The sequence below is a fragment of the Peromyscus maniculatus genome, chromosome 11 (genome assembly GCF_049852395.1).
Source record: "Peromyscus maniculatus bairdii isolate BWxNUB_F1_BW_parent chromosome 11, HU_Pman_BW_mat_3.1, whole genome shotgun sequence".
NCBI lineage: Eukaryota > Metazoa > Chordata > Mammalia > Rodentia > Cricetidae > Peromyscus > Peromyscus maniculatus.
In genome coordinates, this window is record NC_134862.1 from 74982177 (window position 1) to 75004182 (window position 22006).

The 22006-nt window shown below is 40.3% G+C and overlaps 1 protein-coding gene across 5 annotated transcripts in view; it reads right to left on the reverse strand.

Moving 5' to 3' along the window:
* Positions 1–22006, reverse strand: part of Pou2f1 (POU class 2 homeobox 1) — a 153327-nt gene that overhangs the window by 20071 nt on the left and 111250 nt on the right. For all 5 annotated transcript variants that reach the window (XR_013043377.1, XM_076547913.1, XM_076547915.1 and 2 more), the window contains 5 exons: positions 20799–20972; positions 13148–13289; positions 11604–11749; positions 10099–10278; positions 7295–7400 (listed from right to left, as the gene is read on the reverse strand). Coding sequence is in view for 4 of the 5 variants with exons in the window: in XM_076547913.1 (XP_076404028.1) it covers positions 7295–7400; positions 10099–10278; positions 11604–11749; positions 13148–13289; positions 20799–20972 (748 nt within the window). In the remaining variant the exon portion in view is untranslated. The remainder of the gene's footprint in view (positions 1–7294; positions 7401–10098; positions 10279–11603; positions 11750–13147; positions 13290–20798; positions 20973–22006) is intronic.

A 22006-nucleotide genomic window follows, 5' to 3' on the forward strand; every position in this document is an offset into this window, starting at 1 on the left:
CCAACTAGTCTTCGACATACATTCTGCATACATTATTTTCTTTCTTTCTTTCTTTCTTTCTTTCTTTCTTTCTTTCTTTCTTTCTTTCTTTCTTTTTTTTTTTTTTTTTGGTTTTTCGAGACAGGGTTTCTTTGTGTAGCTTTGTGCCTTTCCTGGACATTATTTTCTTAATATCATTTTGGACCACTTTCTTGGAATACATACAACTGATGTCATCTTGGTTTTATATCACACAACATTAGGACAATGCAAATAAGGACAGTTTAATTCTCCCCGCACTAACCTGGCTGTTACAATCTTAATGTGAAGCATTAATGAAAATGTCAGGAGAACAACGTCCTGGGCAGAAGTGGTTAGTCTTGGGCCGTTTAAGCATGCTTTTGGCTGTGGGTTTTGAGGAGCTGCTCTGTTCTGTGAAAGCAGCTCCTTCTGTTTCAAGTCAAAGAGCTTTTATCACAAGTGGGCTTGGATTTATTAAATCACTTCTATCCAGCCATCCAGGTTTTATTTCAATTTCTACTTCTAATGTACAATATGTTAGTTGGTGTTCAGATGTTAAACTGACTGTGTATTCTTTGAGTAAATCCCCCAGTCATGATGAATAATCTTTTTTTTAGTATGTTGTCAGCTTTGATCTGCAAAGATTTTTCTTTTCCTTCCTCCTTCCTTCCTTCCCTCTCTTCCTTTCTCATTACTGGAGATTGAACCCAGGGACTTATACACACCAGGAAGGTGGTCAATGATTTCATTTGCTAAGTTTAGCAGAGAATTTAGTATACATTTTCATGAGGGTTATGAGCCTGTATTTTTTTCTAATGTATTTGTCTAGCTTTTGTATCAGAGCATTGTTTGCATTGTTCAAAACAGGTTCCTCCTCTATTTTTCTGGAAGTGATTTTATCTTTTAAAAATATCTGATTAAACAAGAAATTAATAATAAGTCCTACAGAACACCATTAAAATAATCAGGGCCTAGACTTTTATTTGTGATGTTTTTAATTAATAATTGCTCAACTGCTTTTAGTCTACTTAGTGTCTCTTTTGAAATAAGTGGACAATTTGTTTGTTTCTAAGTTCATGACCATTCCACTCTACACTTTTTTTGCTTAGAGTGCAGGTGTCCCTAGACCTCTAGAGTGCCACACTATACAGCAGTTCTGAGTATAACCCAAAGAGCTGAAAACACACGCTCACACACTGACCTGAGTATGAAACTCACAGCAGGAGCATTAAGAATGGCTAGATCAGCTACTCCCCAATGCTATTGACTCATGAATGGTGAACGAAATGCTGTATGTCCATAGAATGGAATACCATTCAGCCACAAAAGGGAAATACTTAACATACTTTACAATATTGATAAAGTTAGAAAATTTGCTAAATGAAAGAAGTCTGATACACTGACAGGGCCACTTATATGAATTCATTTCTCTAAAATGCTGAAAGTGGGCAGTCCAATGAGGTAAGAGTAAAAGAATAATGCCAGAATAGGGGAGGACTGATAATTTATGGCTTATTCTTTGGGGCAATAGAATTATTCCAATAATTAGGTAGTTCTAACAGTTCCACGTGTTTTAAGTATATAAAAACCCACTGTACTGAACACTTAAAATTACATACTGAAAAATGTGAGCTATAAGCTGAACATGTGTCTTTAATTCTAGATATTTGGGAGGCTGAATTAGGATTGAGGTCAAGGCTAGCCCTATCTTAAAACAAAACAAAATCATGAATTATACCCTAATTATAAAATTTTCATTATGTTTTTTTTGTTTGTTTTTGAGGCAGGTTCTCTCTAGGTAGCCCTAGCTGTCCTGGATCTCATTATGCAGACCAAGCTAGCCTTGAATTTAGATATTCACCTGCCTCTGCTCCAGAATGCTGGGATTAAAGAGGTGGGACACCACACTGTTCCATTCTGGTTCTGTTTAGTTTACTAATTTTGATATTATGTATCTTTCTCTTTTTTACTGATTGCAGATGAATTTTTAGTTGCATTGCTTTTTTTCCTGACTTATTTCATTATTTTTTTGCTATAATCCTTGTTATTTACTCTTTCTTCTTACATTGGGACTAATTTTTTCTGTATGACTTTTTTTTTTATTTATTTCTTCAAGACATGGTCTCACTATGTGCCTAGAGTAGCCTTGCACCAATTCTCTTCTTGCCAAGTGTTACAATCATAGGCATGCAGCTGACCCCCACGTCCCCCACTCCCAGAAGTTTAAGTGTGAGCTGTGGGCTGCTGGCCTGAGATGCTGTTTCTCTGATCTCTCTGTCAATGGATACAAGTTGTCATGATGGCCTCTGCCGTCCCCACGGGGGTCACACTGGGTACCGTCACTACTGCCTGTGAGATGCTTCATTTTCAATTGTTTTTTCTTTTTAAAATTTTTCTTGATTTCGATTTCTGAATATTTGAGATCCCCAAAATATTTATTGTTGATTTCTAAAAAGAATATATTTTATATGACTTTAATCCTTTTAATTCCCTGGGTCTCGGCCACATGTTGATTTCCAAACATTTTTTTCTGTTGTTGATTTCTATAAAGACAACATAGCAGGCTATGGTGGTGCACGCCTTTAATCCCAGTGCTCATGAGGCAGAGGCAGGTGGATCTTTATGAGTTCAACGCCAGCCCAATTTATATATTGAGTTCCAGGTTAGCCCGGTTTACATAGTGTGACCCTGTCTTTAAAAACAAACGAAAAAATAAACAAACAAACAAAACCAAAAAATTGGCTGGAGAAATGGTTCAGTGTTTAAGAGCACTGGCTACTCTTCCAGAGGACCAGGTTCAATTCCCGGCACCCATATGGCAGCTCACAACTGTCTGTGACTCCAGTCCAGAGGATCTGACTGCCTCACACAGATAAAAGGCAGGCAAAACACAAATGTATATAAATTAAACTACATACACAGACACACATGCTCCCTTTAATTTACTGAGCCTTGTTTCCTGGTTGAAAGGGTCTTGAGGGACAGATACCCCAGGTATATTTGAAAAGATTATTTTTTCACAGGCATGACAGCTAGGTCAAGTTGGTTGATATTGTTTAAGTCTTATATACCTTTGACAATATTTTGACAGAGTTCAAATTAATCATTACAAGTAGAGTATTATTTCTTACTATTGTTGAACTGTCTATTTCTCCTTTTATTCTGTTTATTTTTCTTCCCTGTATCTTGGGCCTCCATTGTTAGGTAACTAATTCAAATTGTTATTATCTTCCTGAGAAATACATTTTTGTCATTATGAAACATTTTAGAAAAATAACTGCAGACAGAACACTCAGAGTTGAGTGTGGTTTTGAGGTACACTGTGTCTTTCTGGAGGAGTGTTGTCTTATATCCACTCTAGAAATGTTTGCCAAGACTGTTTATATGCCAAGCACATGAAAAAGTGTTTTATTATAAAATGGTAGACTAAAAAAACATTTTTCCGTGTTTCTTAAACCCCATTCCAAGTGGCAGTAAAGAAACACACAAAGTAATGAGATTTCCAGAGATGGGAAAGAGGACAAAATAGGGTAGTAGTGAAACCAATGGTAGTACAGTTAGCGAAGGAGGAGGTTATGATTGAGGTGGGAATTAATCCCTTGGTTGGAGCCCCAAGAGAAGTCCAAACTGCCATATACCACGGCCGGAGCAGGAGAACAGAGAAGAGAGCGGTTACAGGACTGCTCACACACTAGCTCAGGTGATCACAGGACTGCTCACACACTAGCTCAGGTGATCACAGGACTGCTCACACACTAGCTCAGGTGATCACAGGACTGCTCACACACTAGCTCAGGTGATTACAGGACTGCTCACACACTAGCTCAGGTGATCACAGGACTGCTCACACACTAGCTCAGGTGATCACAGGACTGCTCACACACTAGCTCAGGTGATCACAGGACTGCTCACACACTAGCTCAGGTGATTACAGGACTGCTCACACACTAGCTCAGGTGATTACAGGACTGCTCACACACTAGCTCAGGTGATCACAGGACTGCTCACACACTAGCTCAGGTGATTACAGGACTGCTCACACACTAGCTCAGGTGATCACAGGACTGCTCACACACTAGCTCAGGTGATCACAGGACTGCTCACACACTAGCTCAGGTGATCACAGGACTGCTCACACACTAGCTCAGGTGATCACAGGACTGCTCACACACTAGCTCCGGCAGTGGGCTTGCCCATCTCTCTTCTAGAGCTTGCATATGACCTGAGGTGATATTACCAACTACTCAAAGAAAAGAAAGAAATCTGACAGAAAGATTGAGGACTCAAGAGTAGGTAACAAACAAATACAATCCCTGCTTTGGTGAAGTGTGAATGTACTGTGCAGCAATTTCCTCTGAGATAAACCTCCATTTGGGAGGGAAGCTCATTAAGACACAGGGTGTTTCTAAAAGGTGTTTAAACATTCCACCTGCTAGAGAAATTCTTTAAACTCAGGAAGCAAACAACCCAAAGTTTCCAGAAGTCCCTGAAATGGATCCGATACACTAGCGCACCGCGCCCCCCTCCCCCATCATATAAAAGCTGTAAGAACTTGCTGAGAGACACTCAGCCAAGCCACCCAAAAGAGAGAGTGATAAGTTGAGCTGCATGGAAGAAGCTGCCACAAGAGGCTCAGACCAAATGACCTGTCCAGAAAGAACATCCTGCAACCTGTCAAGCTCTGAGGCTGTGTAGTGCAGTCCACATTCCCAGCTTTTGTGAGCTGTGACCCATGCCAGGGTAGGCTTTTGGTAATGCAGCTGACTTTGAGTCATTTCTGTTCCTCTAACTCCTCACCCATAGTCCTGAAGAAACTCCAGTGAAACTCACTGGTTCTACAAGCTGCACTCTGGTGGCACCTTACTTTGGTCTGTCACTGGTTCACTATCGGGGTGAGCAGACTTTTGTTCATGTCTCCCCAGTAGTAATGTCACTAACTGAGAAGCTAAGAGCATAGATATATGCCTACAAGCCTGGGTTTGCTATTTACTTTTTAATGCTGAACCATTGGCGGTTTTTCTGCAAAATACGGGTATCCTTAGGTATAATTCAATGATTTATAACTTATTGGGAAGGTAAAATTTAGCTTTAAATTTCTGGATGACTGGTAGTCAGAAGGCAGGAACCTCATATACTGATGGTCAACCTAATGCCAATCAATCACAGCTCGCTTATTAAGCAGAAGTGCTGAATACTATACTCTTTTTAAAAGTTGTGTGTGTTTGAATACATATGTGGGTGCATGCATACATACTTGGAGGGGACCAGAGGTTGATGCTGGGTATCTTTATCTTGATTATCTTGATTCTGAGAGAGTCTCATTGAATCTGGAGCGTGCCAATTTGGCTAGCCTGGCTCACCAGAGAATCCAAGGGATCTTCTTGTCTTTGCCTCCCCAGACCTGGGATTACCGGGATGTGTTTCTATCTCTAGACCTGAATTTTACTTAGGTTCTGGGGAATGACCATAGGTTCTCATGTTTGTGTGGCAAGCACTTTAATGATTGAACCATCTCATCAGACCCAAAAAGGATGATAACCTGGAATCTAAGGCTACTATAGCAGCCACAAATGGCCAGGGGTAGGTGCTACCGGAAGTTATAATTTATGAACTTCTCTCAAGTTATTAAAAACTGTGTGTATGCCTATTTTATGAGAGGAAATTCTCAATGAGGCCTAACAGTCAAGGGGTCACAAAGTGCTGTTTACATTATATAAAAACCTGACATTTTCTAATGGCTTTGAAACACAGTATGAAGCCATCTACTGAATTTTTATAGCATGGTAAAGTCACAGAACTAAAGAGATGTTATGAACCTAAAACATGAATTAAAAAAAAAAAGTCTTCAATTCCAGGTTAAGTTAAATTTGCTCATGAAATATCATAAAGCAATCCAAAGGCTTACTAGCATATAATAAATAATTAGCATAGCTTATACATTATGTATCATAAAATTTTGATGAGAATCCTAAATCATTTTAAATGCTTTGGGAAAATTTCTGTTCAGAGGAGGCCAAAGGAAAATAATTATTTATTCATCTTATTATGAATATATCAAGCAATAAGCCGGGCATCAGAAAGAACACAGTATTTAGTTCTTTAGACGTAGTACAAAGGTGTTGGGTTGGTGGCACACATCTTTATTTCCAAGACTCAGGAGACACAAGCAGGTGGATCTCTGTGAGTCTGAGGCCAGCCAGGGCTATACAGAGAAATCCTGTCTTGAACACCCCCCCCCCCCCAAAAAAAAAGAAGTACAAAGGCTATTGGGAAAGATAGACTTGTAAAAATAGATTATACAGTGAGTAAATGGCAACTTGACCTTCCCCGGAGGAGAAGTTAAAGAATATTTCCAAGAGGAACTGATATATAAGCCAGAGTAGCTTATCAATAACCCACCAAGAGCTGAGTATCAGACCAAGAACTGAGGACTATGAGGGACATTTCAAGAGGCAGGAAATATTTATAATGCTATGGATGGAGTTTGTCCATGTGTTGGGAGGGGTGGGCAAAGGTCTAGCATAGAAGTACTTAATACAACTGATGAATTTGTATGTTTCTCTGAATGTAAAAAACTATTACTACTGAAGGTTTGTGAAAGCATCACTTGAATAAAGGATGTTGTAAATTTGGAAACCATGTAGGAGATGAACTAATAGAAGAAAGAAGAATTTTTTTTTTTTTTAAAGCTGGCCTGGTGCATGCCTTTAATCCCAGCACTCAGGAGATAGAAGTAGGTGGGATCTGAGTTCAAGGACAGACTGGACTTTAGAGTGAGTTCCAGGACAGCCAGGGCCCAGTCTTCAAAACAAAAAAGTACACTACTATGCCCAGCTCAGGGTCAGTTTTACACACACACACACACACACACACACACACACACACACACACACACACACACACTCACACACGGAGAGGGAGTGCTAGAGCATGTGTCTGCATGTATGTGGGAAGGTGCATGTGGAGGCCTGAAATTGATGCATGGTGTTGTCCTTGGTTGCTCTCTACTTTGCCAAGGCAGGGTCTCTCACTGAATCTGGAACATGTGGCTAGCCTGTTATCAGCTTGTTCTGGGGAACCCCCTTCCCTGTTTCCCCAGCACTGGGGTTATGGAAGGGCTCCTAAGCCACTTGACTTTGAAGTGTGCACTTAATCTGAACTCCAGTCTTCATGTCCACTGAGCAATCTCCCTAGACCCTGAAATGTATTTTACAAAAGCAATTCCTAACTTAAGGCAGCACCTCATGATCTGGCAGGCTTGCTGCTTACTAGCTTGCAAACTGTTCTTGCTTACCTGTAAGAGAGAGATTAGTCACTGCAGCGCTGGTTAAGGGAAGGACAGGGTTGACTGTGAGGGGAGTTGCTGTACTGCTTGTCACAAGGCTTGGAGTGGTTGCCACCTAGAGGTCAGAGAGAAAAAAAAATGTACGGAACATAATCAGAACTTGAATGGTCCTTAACTTTGAATAATGTTGAGTCAGACAGGCTCTAAATCAGCTAGAAATAGTATAATTATCAAAATTACTTAAATAAGAGAACTATCTGATAGCCTCAGTGCTTATTGCTTTTACTTTTGATTCTGTGGATGCATGTTTGTCTTGTTTATATTTTTAAATAAATAGTACAGAATGTGCAGCAGACTCTTTTGTTTGTTTGTTTTTTCAGACAGGTTTCTCTGCATAGCTCCTGCTGTCTTGGAACTCACTCTGTAGCCCAGGCTGGCCTTGAACTCCGAGATCTACCTGCCTCTGCCTCCTAAGTGCTGGGATTTAAGGCGTGGGCCACCATTGAACTTTTTTTTTTAAAAGACAACCTTATGGTGGGGTGTAGTGGCAAATACTTTTAAACCCAGCACTCAGGAGGCAGAGGCAGGCACATCTCTTAGTCCAGCCTAGTCTACAAAGTGAGTTCCAGGACAGCCAGGGCTGTTACACAGAGAAATCCTGTCTCAATAAACTGAAAAGCAAACAAAAAACAAACAAGGGACGACTATATCACACCCACTCTTCTTCTTCTTCCTTTTTTTTTTTTTTTTGATACAGGGATTCTCTGTGTAGCTTTGCGCCTTTCCTAGAACTTGTTTTGGAGACCAGGCCTGCCTCTGCCTCCCGAGTGCTGGGATTAAAAGCGTATGCCACCACCGCCCCGCCCACACTCACTCTTCCTGAGGCTCAGGGATCACTGCAGAAGAGAGAAGGAAAGACTCTAAGAGCCAGGAAAGGTGGGGGTACAGGAAAACTCTTTTTTTGACCAGAAGGAAACTGCACACAGGAACTCACAGCAGTTGTGACAGCATGCACAAGACCCACAGACGAAATTCCAACATGAAGCAGGGAGGTGGGTATGAACTCCAACTCTTACCTGTGGAACTATTGGCACCTGACAGCTGTTGGGAGCAGGAGTTTTTGTTAAGGTGTGGCCACTGCTAAGTTGATCATACTCTAGTGGATGACCATACACCTAAGAGCACAACTTGGACTTGATGGATTAAAAAAAAAATGACGTGTGTGTGTGTGTGTGTGTGTGTGTGTGTGTGTGTGTGTGTGTGTAGTTGGAGTTGCAGGAGTTGGGGAAGGGGAAAAACACAATCAAAATGTACTGAAATTCTCAAAGAACTAATAAAAAATGAGGGGGTGTGTATACCGCCACGCCTAGCTCTAGTGAAACAGACTTCTTTTGGTTTTTCGAGACAGGGTTTCTCTGTGTAGCCCAGGCTGTCCTCAAACTCAGAGATCCGCCTGCCTCTGCCTCCTGAGTGCTGGGATTAAAGGTGTGCGCCACCACCACCACCACCACCACCACCCGGCTGTGAAGCAGATTTTTAAAATAACTTTGCATTTCTTTTTGAAATATTATGATAAGCATCCTATGGTTTTGTAAGACACTGCCTTCTTCCTATGACAGCTAAGCCTGAAAACAAAACAGTCACCCACACATAACAAAACTCTTACCTAATGACTCTAATTTTTGTAACTACTACATCATATTTATGATTAAAACCTTACTACTCAATAACCCACAAGTTTCACTTAGTAAATAATGCTGACCTTCGTTTTAAAACACTGTGGAGCCAGCTGTGGTACCACAGACCTTTAATTCTAACTCTTGGGAAGCAGAGGTAGGCAGATCTGAGTTCTAGGCTAATCTGGTCTACATGGTGAGTTTCAGGTCAGCCAGAGATACACAGAGAAACTCTGTCTCAAAACCCAAGGGGGAAGGAGGCATGTGGCATAATCTTAAAATACTATAAAAACAGATTAACAACAACAGATGGAACAAAAATGCAAACCCAACAATCTGTCCATCTTTTGAAGCTTGTCTGGTATCATGTGGCAGTGGTCTACAACTATCCTAACAAGAAGAAAAAGTCAATGAGGGAGTCCTGTGACCATGGCATGCTTCTTCCATCTAGGAATATGTTCTAATGTAAATGGAAGAAGGGATTCAATAAGGTTTTACATGAAAGGCTGATCTACTGTCTGAGAGTGAAGATTTGAGATGACTATTCATACCTGGGAATTTACTGTTACTTACTTATGTAAGTTTACTAAAATGGGCTTTGGGACTGAACAGGAAGGAACATAACATTTTTTTTTCTCTAGATAATTGAAAATCAGGAGTAAATCTACCACTATAGTTTCAATGTAACATGTATGACACACACACACACACACACACACACACAACTCCATAACTGTTATAGTTTGAATCATGATGGCTCCCATAGGTTCCTGTGTTTAAATCCTTGGTCCCCAGTTGGTGAAACTGTTGGGAAGGATTAGGTGTGTCACTGGGCTGGGCTTTGAGGACTCAAAAGCTCGTTCGTTCTATTGGCAGTCTCTCTCTACCTCCTACTCGAGGATCAAGATGTGAGCTCTCCGCTGTCCCTATGCTCCGCCATCATGGACCCACCCTCTGAAACTGTAAGCTGAGATGAAATCGTTTCTTTTTTAAGTTGTCGTGGTCATTCATGGTATCTTATCACAGTAATAGAAAAGTAACTGAGACAACTGTTATGAAATGAAATGACTTAATAGGCCATTTGTAAGACTAAGAATTAGCCCTTGAAGAGCTTGTCTCTTCCACATCTGTTCTTACCAGTGAGGTTGGGCTGGGGAAAATTGCTTTGATAGGTGAGCTGCTGGTCCCACCACTGCTTGGTGGGTTGATTCTCTTCTCCTTCTGGCGGCGGTTACAAAACCAAACACGAATCACCTCCTTTTCCATATTAAGCTGTTCAGCAATCAAGGTGATATCTTCCGAGGTAGGCTTTTGATTCTAAGAGAGGGAAAAAAAGCCCTCTTTTTAGAATTTCAATTTATATATTTGCCACATTGGAGATTGAATCCAGGAATAAGTGCTCTACATTTGAATTATATCTCAGCCCTGGAATATCTTTTCTTTCTTTCTTCTTCTTCTTCTTTTTTTTTTTTTTGAGACAGGGTTTCTTTGTGTAGCTCTGGCTGTCCTGGATCTCACTCTGTAGTCCAGGCTGGCCTGGAACTCAGAGATCCGCCTGGCCCTGCCTCCCCAGTGCTGGGATTAAAGGCATGCATGTGTGAGTGTTGTGCCTGCATTTTTGTGCAGTGACCTTGGAGGACAGAAGACAGTGCTGACTCTCCAGGACCTGGAGTGACAGATGGTTGAGAGCTGCCATGTGGGTATTAGGAATCAAACCTGGATCTTATGTAGACTAGGCTGACCTCAAATTTACAGAGATCCACTTACCTCTGCTCCCAGGTGCTGGGATTAAAATGCCTCATGCCTGGCTAAGGTCTATTAATGTTAACAAAATAATATAAACTTATTATTACTAGAAATGTATCAGTTTCTCGGTGTTTTATAGATACTACCTAACTTGGACCTCATACTATGCTTCTGAGGCAGGAAAGAAAGGCAATTTCATAAGTGCAGCAACTTAATCCTGAAATCAAGTGAAGTGCCCCACCACATCTTTAACAAGATGCAAAGCCAATCCTGAATCAATGTTTCCTTTAAGTAAACACAATTCTTTCTGAATTAGAAGTCAATTTTTTGTTGTTGGAAGTCTTTTTTTTAATTTTTTTAAATTTTTTTATTTATTTATTTTTATTTTAATTTTCTGGAGCCGAGGACTGAACCTAGGGCCTTGTGCTTGCTAGGCAAGTGCTCTACCACTGAGCTAAATCCCCAATCCCTTCTTTTTTTTTTTTTTTAAAAGCCCAATATCTCTTGAATTAACTTGAACTATATAAAAGGATATTCAAGGTCTCTAGTGTTGTGCCCCTAAAATACCATTCTAGGTATTAAAGACACTAAAATTTAGCCATAAGTGTTTCTCTTCTGGAACAGGTATGGTTTCCTCTGGAGGTCTAATGATCATGAAGTTGCTCTGTCTGAGGTACTTTTCTCCCACCTTTTCCAGTCTGTAGGATTAATTCCTATGCTCCCTACCAATTTAGAACCAAGGTCTCTCTTGAGTCCTGCAGTATTCAGGTGGCAGTATTATAGCATCTTACTTCCTCTGTGTTCAAATGCCCAACAGGGTGGAGGAAGACAAGGCTGTGTTTGAATATGTACAGTCCCTAGCAGTAGTATTGGTAATGCCCACTGAGCTCACTGACCTCCATGAAACTCTTCTCTAAGGCCACACGGATGTTGGTCTCTATGCTGGTGCGTTTTTTCCTCCTACGATTCAAGCCCTCAGCCCCCAACCCTGGGGAATTTAGGGCACTTGGGCTAGATGCTGTAGAATCAGACGAGAGGTTCTCTATAAAGAAAACATAGGGAAAAAAGCTGAGCTTAAGGATTCACATACAGAAAACACAGGAACAATAGAACTGGCAAAATACTGAAAGCTTGATGTTAGTGTGAGATTTTTAATGTAATCTCCACTGAAGCATTGTTCACTACCATCGAGTTTCTACTGCCCTTATTGGCATTCTTTGTTCCCGTCACCATTCATTTTTTATTTGTTTCTGAGGATACAGAGGTTCTATTTTTCACTTGCTAGGCAAGCACTCTACCACTGAGCTAAATCCCCAACCCCCTATTTTTCGCTTCTATTTCCCTTAGTTCTTTTGTTTATAAGCTCCAAGGATAAAAAGGAAGAAAATTTCTTGGAAATCACTGGATCTTTAATGCTCAATTTAGAGATGAGTTCTCAGTTTCTCAGCATAATAGTAGGGAGCAGGTACTTCAAACTTCCTTAAGGACAAGATGGTGTACTTGAACAGTTGAACAAGCCTGGGCATGTTACAGTGGATTTCTTTCTACTTCATGTAAATTGAGATGGAGCAGGTCAGTGGTTCTTGCCTGTGACTGCAAAGAAGACAACAGATAGCTAACCTTCACCCCCAGCTACTCAAGCAATAGTTAGAGGTGTGGGTATGTCTCAAGTTATTCTTTCCCAAAGGCTTAATTTTTGTTTCTATCTACAATGGAAACAACATAGTTAGACACCCTTGTGGTTCCTTTTAAAAAAGCTCCCAAAGTCTATGATTTTGTGGCTCAAAATTCAAAATTTCTGAAAGGATATCTCAAAAGAAAAGAAATAATTCAAGACCAGAAACCTAACTTTTTTTTAATGAAAGGTGGCCATTTTTATTTATTTATTTATTTATTTTTTTGGTTTTTTCGAGACAGGGTTTCTCTGTGTAGCTTTGCGCCTTTCCTGGAGCTCACTTGGTAGCCCAGGCTGGCCTCGAACTCACAAAGATCCGCCTGACTCTGCCTCCCGAGTGCTGGGATTAAAGGCGTGCGCTACCAACGCCCGGCCTAAAGGTGGCCATTTTTAACAAAAGTAGAAATATTACCAGGAACAAATTCTATAGCAATCTATGAAGGAAGAAGTAATCTATGTGTTCTTCAAGATTATCCCCACAGGCCTTCTTATCCTCATCCTCAAACACTCTATGTCCATCCCTAACCCTGGTTCAAATACAGAAACATTGCAAGGCTACAATGATTGCTGGTTATTTATACTGTAATTACTGGAATATTAAGATGAAATATCTCTTTGACTTACCTAATCATAATGTATAAAAGTCTCATAGAATTAGCAGCTCCAACAGTTTTATCAGCAATACAGTAAGACCTTAGTTCAAAGAATAACCCCTCCTGTAAAATCCCATGGACAATGAAGAAATTTCTTAGTATTGTCACTGACCTGCATCATTTAGCCACTTCTCTAAAAGTGGCTTTAACTTGCACATGTTCTTAAAGCTGAGGTTCAAGGCTTCAAAGCGAGAGATGGTGGTTTGGCTGAAGTCATTTCCATATAATTTCCCCATAGCAAGCCCAACATCGCCCTGAACAATACAGAACAGAAATGGGGAGAAAGGAAAGGAGATTTATGTCATTAATGTTTCCAACTTCTACCCCGAAAGGCTACTCCAATTACCGCTGCTCTAGGAAAACAACTGGCTCTCTTCTATTTACTCCATTTTCCCACCAACTCTACCCCCAAGCAGAGTCCGCGACTGTAGGGAGAGCTCAGCAGGTCCTTGATCAGAGAAGCCTTCAATAGTACCTCATGTGCTTTCTATTTTGAGTTTCTTCTTGTTACCTTATATAGTTATAATCACCATACCAAATCTTCTAAGTCTTCAAAGTTCTGATATACTAATACCCCTCCATTAATGCAACCAAAATGATCTGAGTACTCTTTAAAATCTACCTGTATTACTTATAGGGATTAGATGTTTAGACAGTCCAGCAAGTTATTCTTATTCTTGCATGCTTATTTATTTATTTATTTTTATTTAATGTGTATGTGGCTGAGCTCAAGAGTGCCATGGTGCCCATGTGGAGGTGAGAGGACAACTCCAGGGTGCTGGCTCTCTCCTTCCATATAGGTCCTGGGGACTGAGCCCAGATCATCAGGCTTAGTGGCAACTGCCCCTAAACCAGGAATTTTTGAACCAAACGAATTTCAAACAAATCATTTTAAAATTTGGAAATGACCCTTCGGTCTTTATAGTTTTCCTCATAAGTATTTCTGGAAGCTGTGAAAAAAAAAATCTATTTTCACCCTTAGTTTAGATTTCAAAGTTGGTCCCCAAACCAGGTATTCTAAGAGACCACATTTGTAGCCATTATAGAGATAGAAATTCACAGTAGAGAGGTTTGACCCATTTAGTCAAACCTTCACGGGCACTGGAAACTTGGTAACCTTATTGAAACAGAACAATGATCCCCTGAATATATTACAAAAGATGCCTTTCTCCACGAGCCTATCACCTTTGAAATGTACACAGTGCTTTTCTTCCAGCTGGATCTCTCTTGTTCTAGTTTGAAAAAGATGTATCTTCATAGTTATTTTACAGATACTAGGAGGAGCTCATGGAGTTTAAATGGCTCACATACCCGTTTCAACTAGATTAGTGATAGGGCACAAAAGTACAGCATTTCTCATTCAAAATACACAAAGCTAACTCTGCTGTAAGTCAACTCTCAACAAACCTGGCAATATTATTTTTAATTCATTACTTTTAGACTTTCATTTATTTTATGTGTATGAATGTTTTGCCTATATGTATACAACACATGTGCAATGCCCACAGGGTCAGAAGAGGGCATCACATTTCCTGGAACTAGAGTTACAGATCATTGTGAGCCATCATAAAGAAGCTGGGAATTGAACCAGGCCCTCTGCAAGAATAGCAAATGCTCTTAACCAATGAGCAATCTCTCTAGCCCCAATCTGTTGAGACAGCGACTGGCTTTGAATTTGTGATCTTCCTGCCCCTGTTTCTTAAGCGCCAGGATTCTAAACTGGTGCTATTATGCCCTGGTTTAGGAACACAATTGAGTTAGAATTATCTGAGTTCTTTTAATCCCCCAAATCCGTATTTTTGAGATCAGATTGTCTATTATATGTGGAGTTAAAGAAAAGATGTATTTAAAAGCATATAAGACTGGTTTTGTTCATTTTAATTTATTATTATAATTATTTAAATAGAGGTCTCATGTGGCCCAGAATGGTCTCAAATTTGTTATTTAGCTGTGACTGGTCATGAACTCCTGATCCTCTGGCTTCTCAAGTGCTGAGATTATAAGCATGTGCCAAGATGTCAACTTTCACTAAGAAGTTTAATATAGGACAAAAGCAGAACTACAAAATAAAATGAAGTATACTGAATATTTAACCTCAAGAGATATATGCACCATGTCTCCCATTAGTCACCACTCATAAGTGACTGCTGCTTAAATTTAAACTGCAGAAAAGCAAATACATGAACTTTACCTTCTCAGCACCACTACCCTTTCAGGGACTCAGTAGCCACTACTGGGTAGTGGTGATGGTACTGGGCAACACAAATACAAAAAATTCCCATCAATGTAGGCTTTGAATACTCTCTCTTTAACTAGAACTGAAGTGGATTATTTATTAATTTCCTTCTAATTACAGTAAAACTTAGAGAGCCAACGTAGAATGAAGAGGAATAGAAATACTATTATGTTTTTATACAAATGTATCTAAAGATATGGATAGGTGAATTAATCTTCACCTATATATTTATCACTGTCACTCCATTCAGTGACTGAACCTTCATACAGTGCCTACTACATGTCAAGGACACAACTTATACTTTATGAGCCACATATTTTTATCTTCATGATTTTGTTTTGATTATAGCTTTCCAGAAATCTGGGACTAAATAAAACAAGGAATTTTTTTGAATACATGACATCAAGTGGCAATAAATGTTTTCTGACACTGTAACTGCACAATTCACTAAATATTTTCACAAATGCCTATAATATCTTACTCTGAAAACTAATAATTTTGACAAGTAATGATAAAGAAAATGTTTATTAAAAAACACATTATTTTAAGTTTAAGAAACAATAACATGGGGCGGGGCTGAGCAGAAGGCTCAGTCAGCAGAGTGCTTGCTGCACAAGGATAAACAAATTTGGGTCCCCATCACCTACGTAAAAAGCAGGTGATGTGCCTGAAATCCCGGCACTCGAGATCTCAGCAAATACACAGATCCAGAGCTCACTGGCCAGCCGTATAGTTAAATTATAAGATCCTGTCTCAAATAATAAAGTGGAGCATGATGGAGGAAGACACTCAACATTACCTTGGCCTCTGTGGGCACGCACAGCCCCAGTCGCCCCAATCACCAATGACTTAAGTTATCAGCTATAAATAAGCTGTGTTACCAATCCACTAGAACAATGGCAGTAAAAAGCAAATTCACTTAATGGAGATTTGTAATACAATTTCACTAAATTTAGGATTATTTAAAACAATAAAAAGCAATAGATTCTGTAGTGGTTTGAAATATCTGAATACTTAGGCCCCAGTTGGTGGAGCTGTTTGGGAAGGATTAGGAGGTGTGGCTGTTGAGATTTCGAAAGCCCATGCCATTCCCAGTTAATTCCCTCTGCCTCCTGGTTGTGTCTCAGGATGTGAGCTCTTAGATACTGGTCTACCACCATGCCTGTCTATTGACATGATCCCCACCATGATGGTAACTGACTTACATTTTGGAACTATAAGCCCCAATAAACTTTTTTCTATAAGTTTTCCTAGTCATGATGTCTCTTCACAGCAATAGAAAGCAACAATAAAGTTGGTACCAGGATGTGGGCTACTGATATGACAGGCCTGACCACGTTGGTTTTTTGGAGGCACGTGCAAGACATTAGGACTGTGGATTAGGAGTTTGGAAGAAAATAGTGGTTAAGAGCCAAGTGGGCCATGGAGGCCCAGCTCAAGAAGTTTTAGAAGGAAACAATATTAGCAATTGGGCTATAGGTAATTCTTGTGATATTTTGGCAAAGGATGTGGCTGCTTTTTACCCTTGTTCTAAAAACCTGCCTGAGATTAAATTGAAGAGTTTTAGACTGATTTCATAGCTAGAGAAGATTTCAAAATTTCTGTCATGTGGTTATTAGTGATCATTCTTATATAGATCTTATAGAGATCTACAATGACAAAGAAGCAGCAGAGCAAAAAGAAAAACAAAATGTCCAGTTTGAGGAAAAAAGAGCACCAAGAAATTCAATGCTGGAGGCCAGGTTTGTGATGAAAGAGATAAGGAAAATGGAATAAAGGGCGTACCCTTAGAAAAAGACCCCACCTAGCTAAGCCTGCAAATTGTGAAAAGAAAAAGCTTAAGGAATTCATCTGTTCCTAAGGAGTAACAACAAGTCAAAGTTTATGTAAATGTAACTCAAGGAGGGCCACATTCTAGGCCAAGCAAGCAGAAGGAGCTGGCAGCACTGGCCATGTGGTTCTTGCTTTAGAGTGAAAAAAGGATGCAGGAGTCAAACAGGTTGTGTGTGGAATCTACCTCCAAGACCAGAAAGACAGGGGAGTCCCTGCATGGAGGCCTAAGAGGCCACTGCATGAAACCATGAAAAGGAAGCCTGGAATATGTTGGAGACTCCAAGATGTTGGAGATGCCAGAGCCCTGGGATGTCTGCCAAGGAGAGCTGCACACAGGGAGTAGAACCAGCCCTAGAGAGAGATGTGTGTTGCAGTCAAACAAAGCTGGAAGGAGTGGGAAGATGTGAAGAACCACCTAAGCCCTTTTACAAGAACTAGAACTACAGACCATGCCCTGCTAGGTTTCAGGCTTGCTCTGGTCCTATACTTCCTCCTATTCTTCTCTTTTGGAATGCTAATATATATTCAATGCCATTGTATGTTGGAAGAATGTAATTGCCTTTTGGTATTACAGTTGGTTACAATTAACAGACAGCCTTGAGACTCAAAAGAGGCTTTGAAGTTTGAAACAACCTTGAGACTCAAAGAGTATGGGGACTTTTGAAGTTGGAAGAAATGTATTTTGCATTATGATATGGCTACAAGCCTTGTAGACCAGGCTGACCTTGAACTCATAGAGATCAGCCTGCCTCTGCCTCCCCAGTGCTGGGATCACAGGCATGCACCACCATATCTGGTTAGGTTCATATATTTGAACTCCTGGTCTCCATCTGGTGGAACTTTTGGGAAGGATTAGGGGTATAGCCTTGTTGGAGAAAAAGTGCCATTGGGAGTGGGCTCTGAGGTTCAAAAGCCCATGCCATTCCCTGTTAGCTCTTTCTTTGCCTCGCGGTTGTTGTGTCAAGATGTGAGCTCTTAGCTACTGCTTCAGCACTATGACTACCTGCCATGCTCCCCACGATGGTCAAAGCTGCCTTGTTCATGGTGATTCTTCACAGCAACTGAAAAGTTACTGACAGGTCCCTCACTTCATATGCTAATTTTCATTAATTTGGTACATCCTGGTTTAGTAGTATTATAGCTCTTGGGTTATTCATACAAATTAGCAGTTGGTTTCAAAATACATAATACAAACTACACTGTTTCCCTTTGGCCTTTCTGAAAAGAACAAAAGGAGTGAAGGAGCAGAAGTTTGCACTGCAAATAATGAATGAATGTACTGCACCTGAAAAATGCTGTATACTATAACATGCTTTCTAATTGTGTAATGGCATACATTATTTACCCACTGCTTACCAAAAATGATAAACACATAATTAGAAAATAACCATTTAAAACGTATTTAATCAAAGAATAGGGATTTATTTCAAGAATTAACTTGAATACCTTACTGTACATGTGTATAACTATGAATAAGTTGAATACACAGCATTTTTGAATAATTACAGTAAGGTATATGAATTAAAAACAAAGGTCAACAGCTGATTTTCCCATCTTGTAACAGCAGTAAGTACTCTGATCCAAGCAGGCAGGATTTGCAAACTATTTCCAGTTCTGTATCAGTCATTTTGAAAAATAAGTAGTAGTCATGCCAAGATCAAAGCAAACCAAATCACAGAACAAAGTCAGATGCTGGGATGGAGGGACAGTGTGTATAGGGGAGGTGGGAAGAGAGGGATGAGAAGTGGGGGAGGAGAAAGAGGGAGGGAAGAGGGGGTGACTTCTATCTACTCAGTGGTAATATATTGAATCAAATGCCACAAAAAGTGAAAAGGGAAACCAATCTTTGGTTAAAGATAAAGATTTTTAAAAGTCTAATATTTCTGATTTTAGCATTGATGCAACTGTTTATCAGAGGACCCCAGAGTGTAATGTGTTAATAGCCAAAACCTAGACACTGTTAAAATGCTAGCCTTAAACTTTCTTAGTCTATTAATTTATCTATACCATTCTAGTTTATCTAATTTTTATGTTTAAAACAAATTATTTCATTTAAGTGCTTCAAAATTACTGAAATGTTTCTGGAGTATAATTAAAATTTTTGTCTTTACCTATTTATTTTGTGTGTATGTGTTGGTCTGTGCATGTGCAGATGCATCTGTATGGGTATGGGTGCACCACGTGAGTTCTGGGATCAAGCTCAGACAGACCATCAGGCTTGGTGGCAAGCACCAGCCCTGTAATTTGTTTCTTTATATCTGAAATGCCTCAAAAACATAAATGCATTTCATGTAAAGTTATATCTATTCAAAATACCTACGATGTAGTTTCTTTGAGCAAAAATCAATCTTCAAATACAAGGAATATAAGACACCGAAGTCCCTAACAACATCTAGAACATAGTAGACAGTGATGTCACCTTGATTTTGATCTACCAGAGCAGGTGGTGCATTACATAATTTCAACACAACCTAGTTTGGAAAGAATGTAAATGAACTGGAAAGAAAATATCAGTTTTCCCGGATACTATAAATACACAACTCAATCCATACGTCAAGATTTTTTTCTTTCGGCTAATGATCTTTAGCTATTTTACATAAATATAAGTTTATTTTTTATTTTATTTATTTATTAAGTTTTTTATTTATTTTTTCTTTCCTGCTTTCAAAGCATTGTTTTTGACAGGCAAGTATATATAAGTATATATAGTCAGTGGCAGCACTCGGAAAAAAACAAAAACAAAACCAAAAACCACTGTGTACCCAAATGCTTGCTTAAACCATTTAGCACACCCATTTCACTTTTCAAGCCCTCTGCTAGTTGACATTAAAAGATACGGGTTTTGATTAATTCACCATTTTTTAAATCTTCAGTAGATTCTTACTTGACTGATCTCAGTGTAGATTGAGAGGAAGGAGGGGAAGCATTCTCTATGCCCAAACTAGCTTTCAGGAAGTCTTTCCAAAGACTCCGTCCGTCCGGTCCTCCCTCTCTCCCCCTTCCTTCCGTGTGTAGCGGTAGTCCGCACCATCACCACATGCTCTTTAACACCAAACCCTTAGTACAGCTACGTCAGTCACCCCGACACACTCCACTGAAACACACATTCTACTGAGACCATTTCTGAGGGCTGGGTTGTGAAACACACTTGGAAATTTTTAATCTAATATTTTATTGCAAATGAATGTACGGATATAACATAACCAAATGCACAATATTCTAAAACTGTAAATGCTAAACCCAAAATCAGCATGACCAAGAAACATCCTGCTCCTTAGAAAGTGTCAGTCAGCCATGGGAGGATATGTAAGAGAACACTACAATGGCCAAATTTGGTTGTCACACCTGACAGATCTGGAAAGACGGCATTTTAATTGCAGAGTTACATCTATCAGATTGGCCTGTGGGTATATCAACACGGCATTTCTTGACTGCTAATTGACGAAGAGGCCCAGGACACCGGGCAGTGCCATCTCTGGGAAGGTGGGCCTGGGCTGTTAAGAAGGCCAGTGGAACAAGTCATCAGTGTTCCTCCAGGCTTCTGCTCCAGTGCCTGCCTCCAGGTTCCTCCTGTACCTTCCCTCACTGGTGGGCTAGCACTGGAAGTGGAATAAAGCCTTTTTTCCCTCCAGTTGGTTTTAGTTAGTGTTTTATCACAGCAACAGAGTGTGACCTAGAACAGAGGTCATCCTACCTGAGTGAATCCAAGTTTGATTCGTCTTTGTTTGAAGGTCTTGGCGAACTGCTCAAGCTCCTCAAGGTCACTGGGCTCCTCCAAGCTGGGAGTATCAATTCGCTTTGGTGTCGTCTGGCTCTGTTGAAGGGTCTGAATTGGGGTCGCTGCTATTGTGCGAGTTGGGGTGGCTGGCTGTTGGAGAAGGAACAGAATAATAAGGACACTTCAGCTTATAACTATAATGTCCAGGCAACTTAAGGAAACAGATCCACATAAGCTCAAGCCAAACTCCTAGCACGGAGGAGAGAAGATGGGCGTAAAGTTCCCCCGCTGCTGAGGATGCTCAGGATTAATCAGCCAATACAAGCTGAGCTCCATGGGATTGTTTTTAATTGTATTTTTTTAAAGATTTATTTATTTTATGCATGAGTGCTCTATCTGCATATATAACTTTATCCTAGAAGAGGGCATCAGATTCCACTATAGAGGGTTGTGAGCCACCATGTGGTTGCTGGGAATTGAACTCTGGAAGAACAGTCAATGCTCTTAACCACTGATCCATCTCTCCAGCCCTCCATGGATTTTTTTAAATTAAAAAAATAGCAAGGAATGTCAGGTGGCGGTGGCGGCGGCGGCGGTGGCGGCGCACGCCTTCAATCCCAGCACTTGGCAGGCAGAGGCAGGTGGATCTCTGTGAGTTCAATGCTAGCCTGATCTACAAAGTGAGTTCCAGGACAGCTAGAGAAACTCTGTCTCGAAAAGTCAAAAAAGCAAAGAACAGAGAAAAAGAACATGAATTTGGGTGAGTTTGGCAGTGGGGCAGAAGCTGGGAGGATGAGGAATATGATCAAATACATTGTATGAAATTCAAAAATAAATACAAAGAAAAGACTGTCTCGCCGGGCGGTGGTGACGCACGCCTTTAATCCCAGCACTCGGGAGGCAGAGCCAGGCGGATCTCGGTGAGTTTGAGGCCAGCCTGGGCTACCAAGTGAGTTCCAGGAAAGGCACAAAGCTACACAGAGAAACCCTGTCTCGAAAAACCAAAAAAAAAAAAAAAAAAAAAAAAAGACTGTCTCATGAAAACCAAGAACAAAGAAATTACATTCTCTTCTACTCCCTCTGCTTCTCTCTCTCTCTCTCTCTCTCTCTCTCTCTCAAGAATGGTTCTTGACATTGGTGGTGGTGCACGCCTTTAATCCCAGCATGCGAGAGGCAAAGGCAGG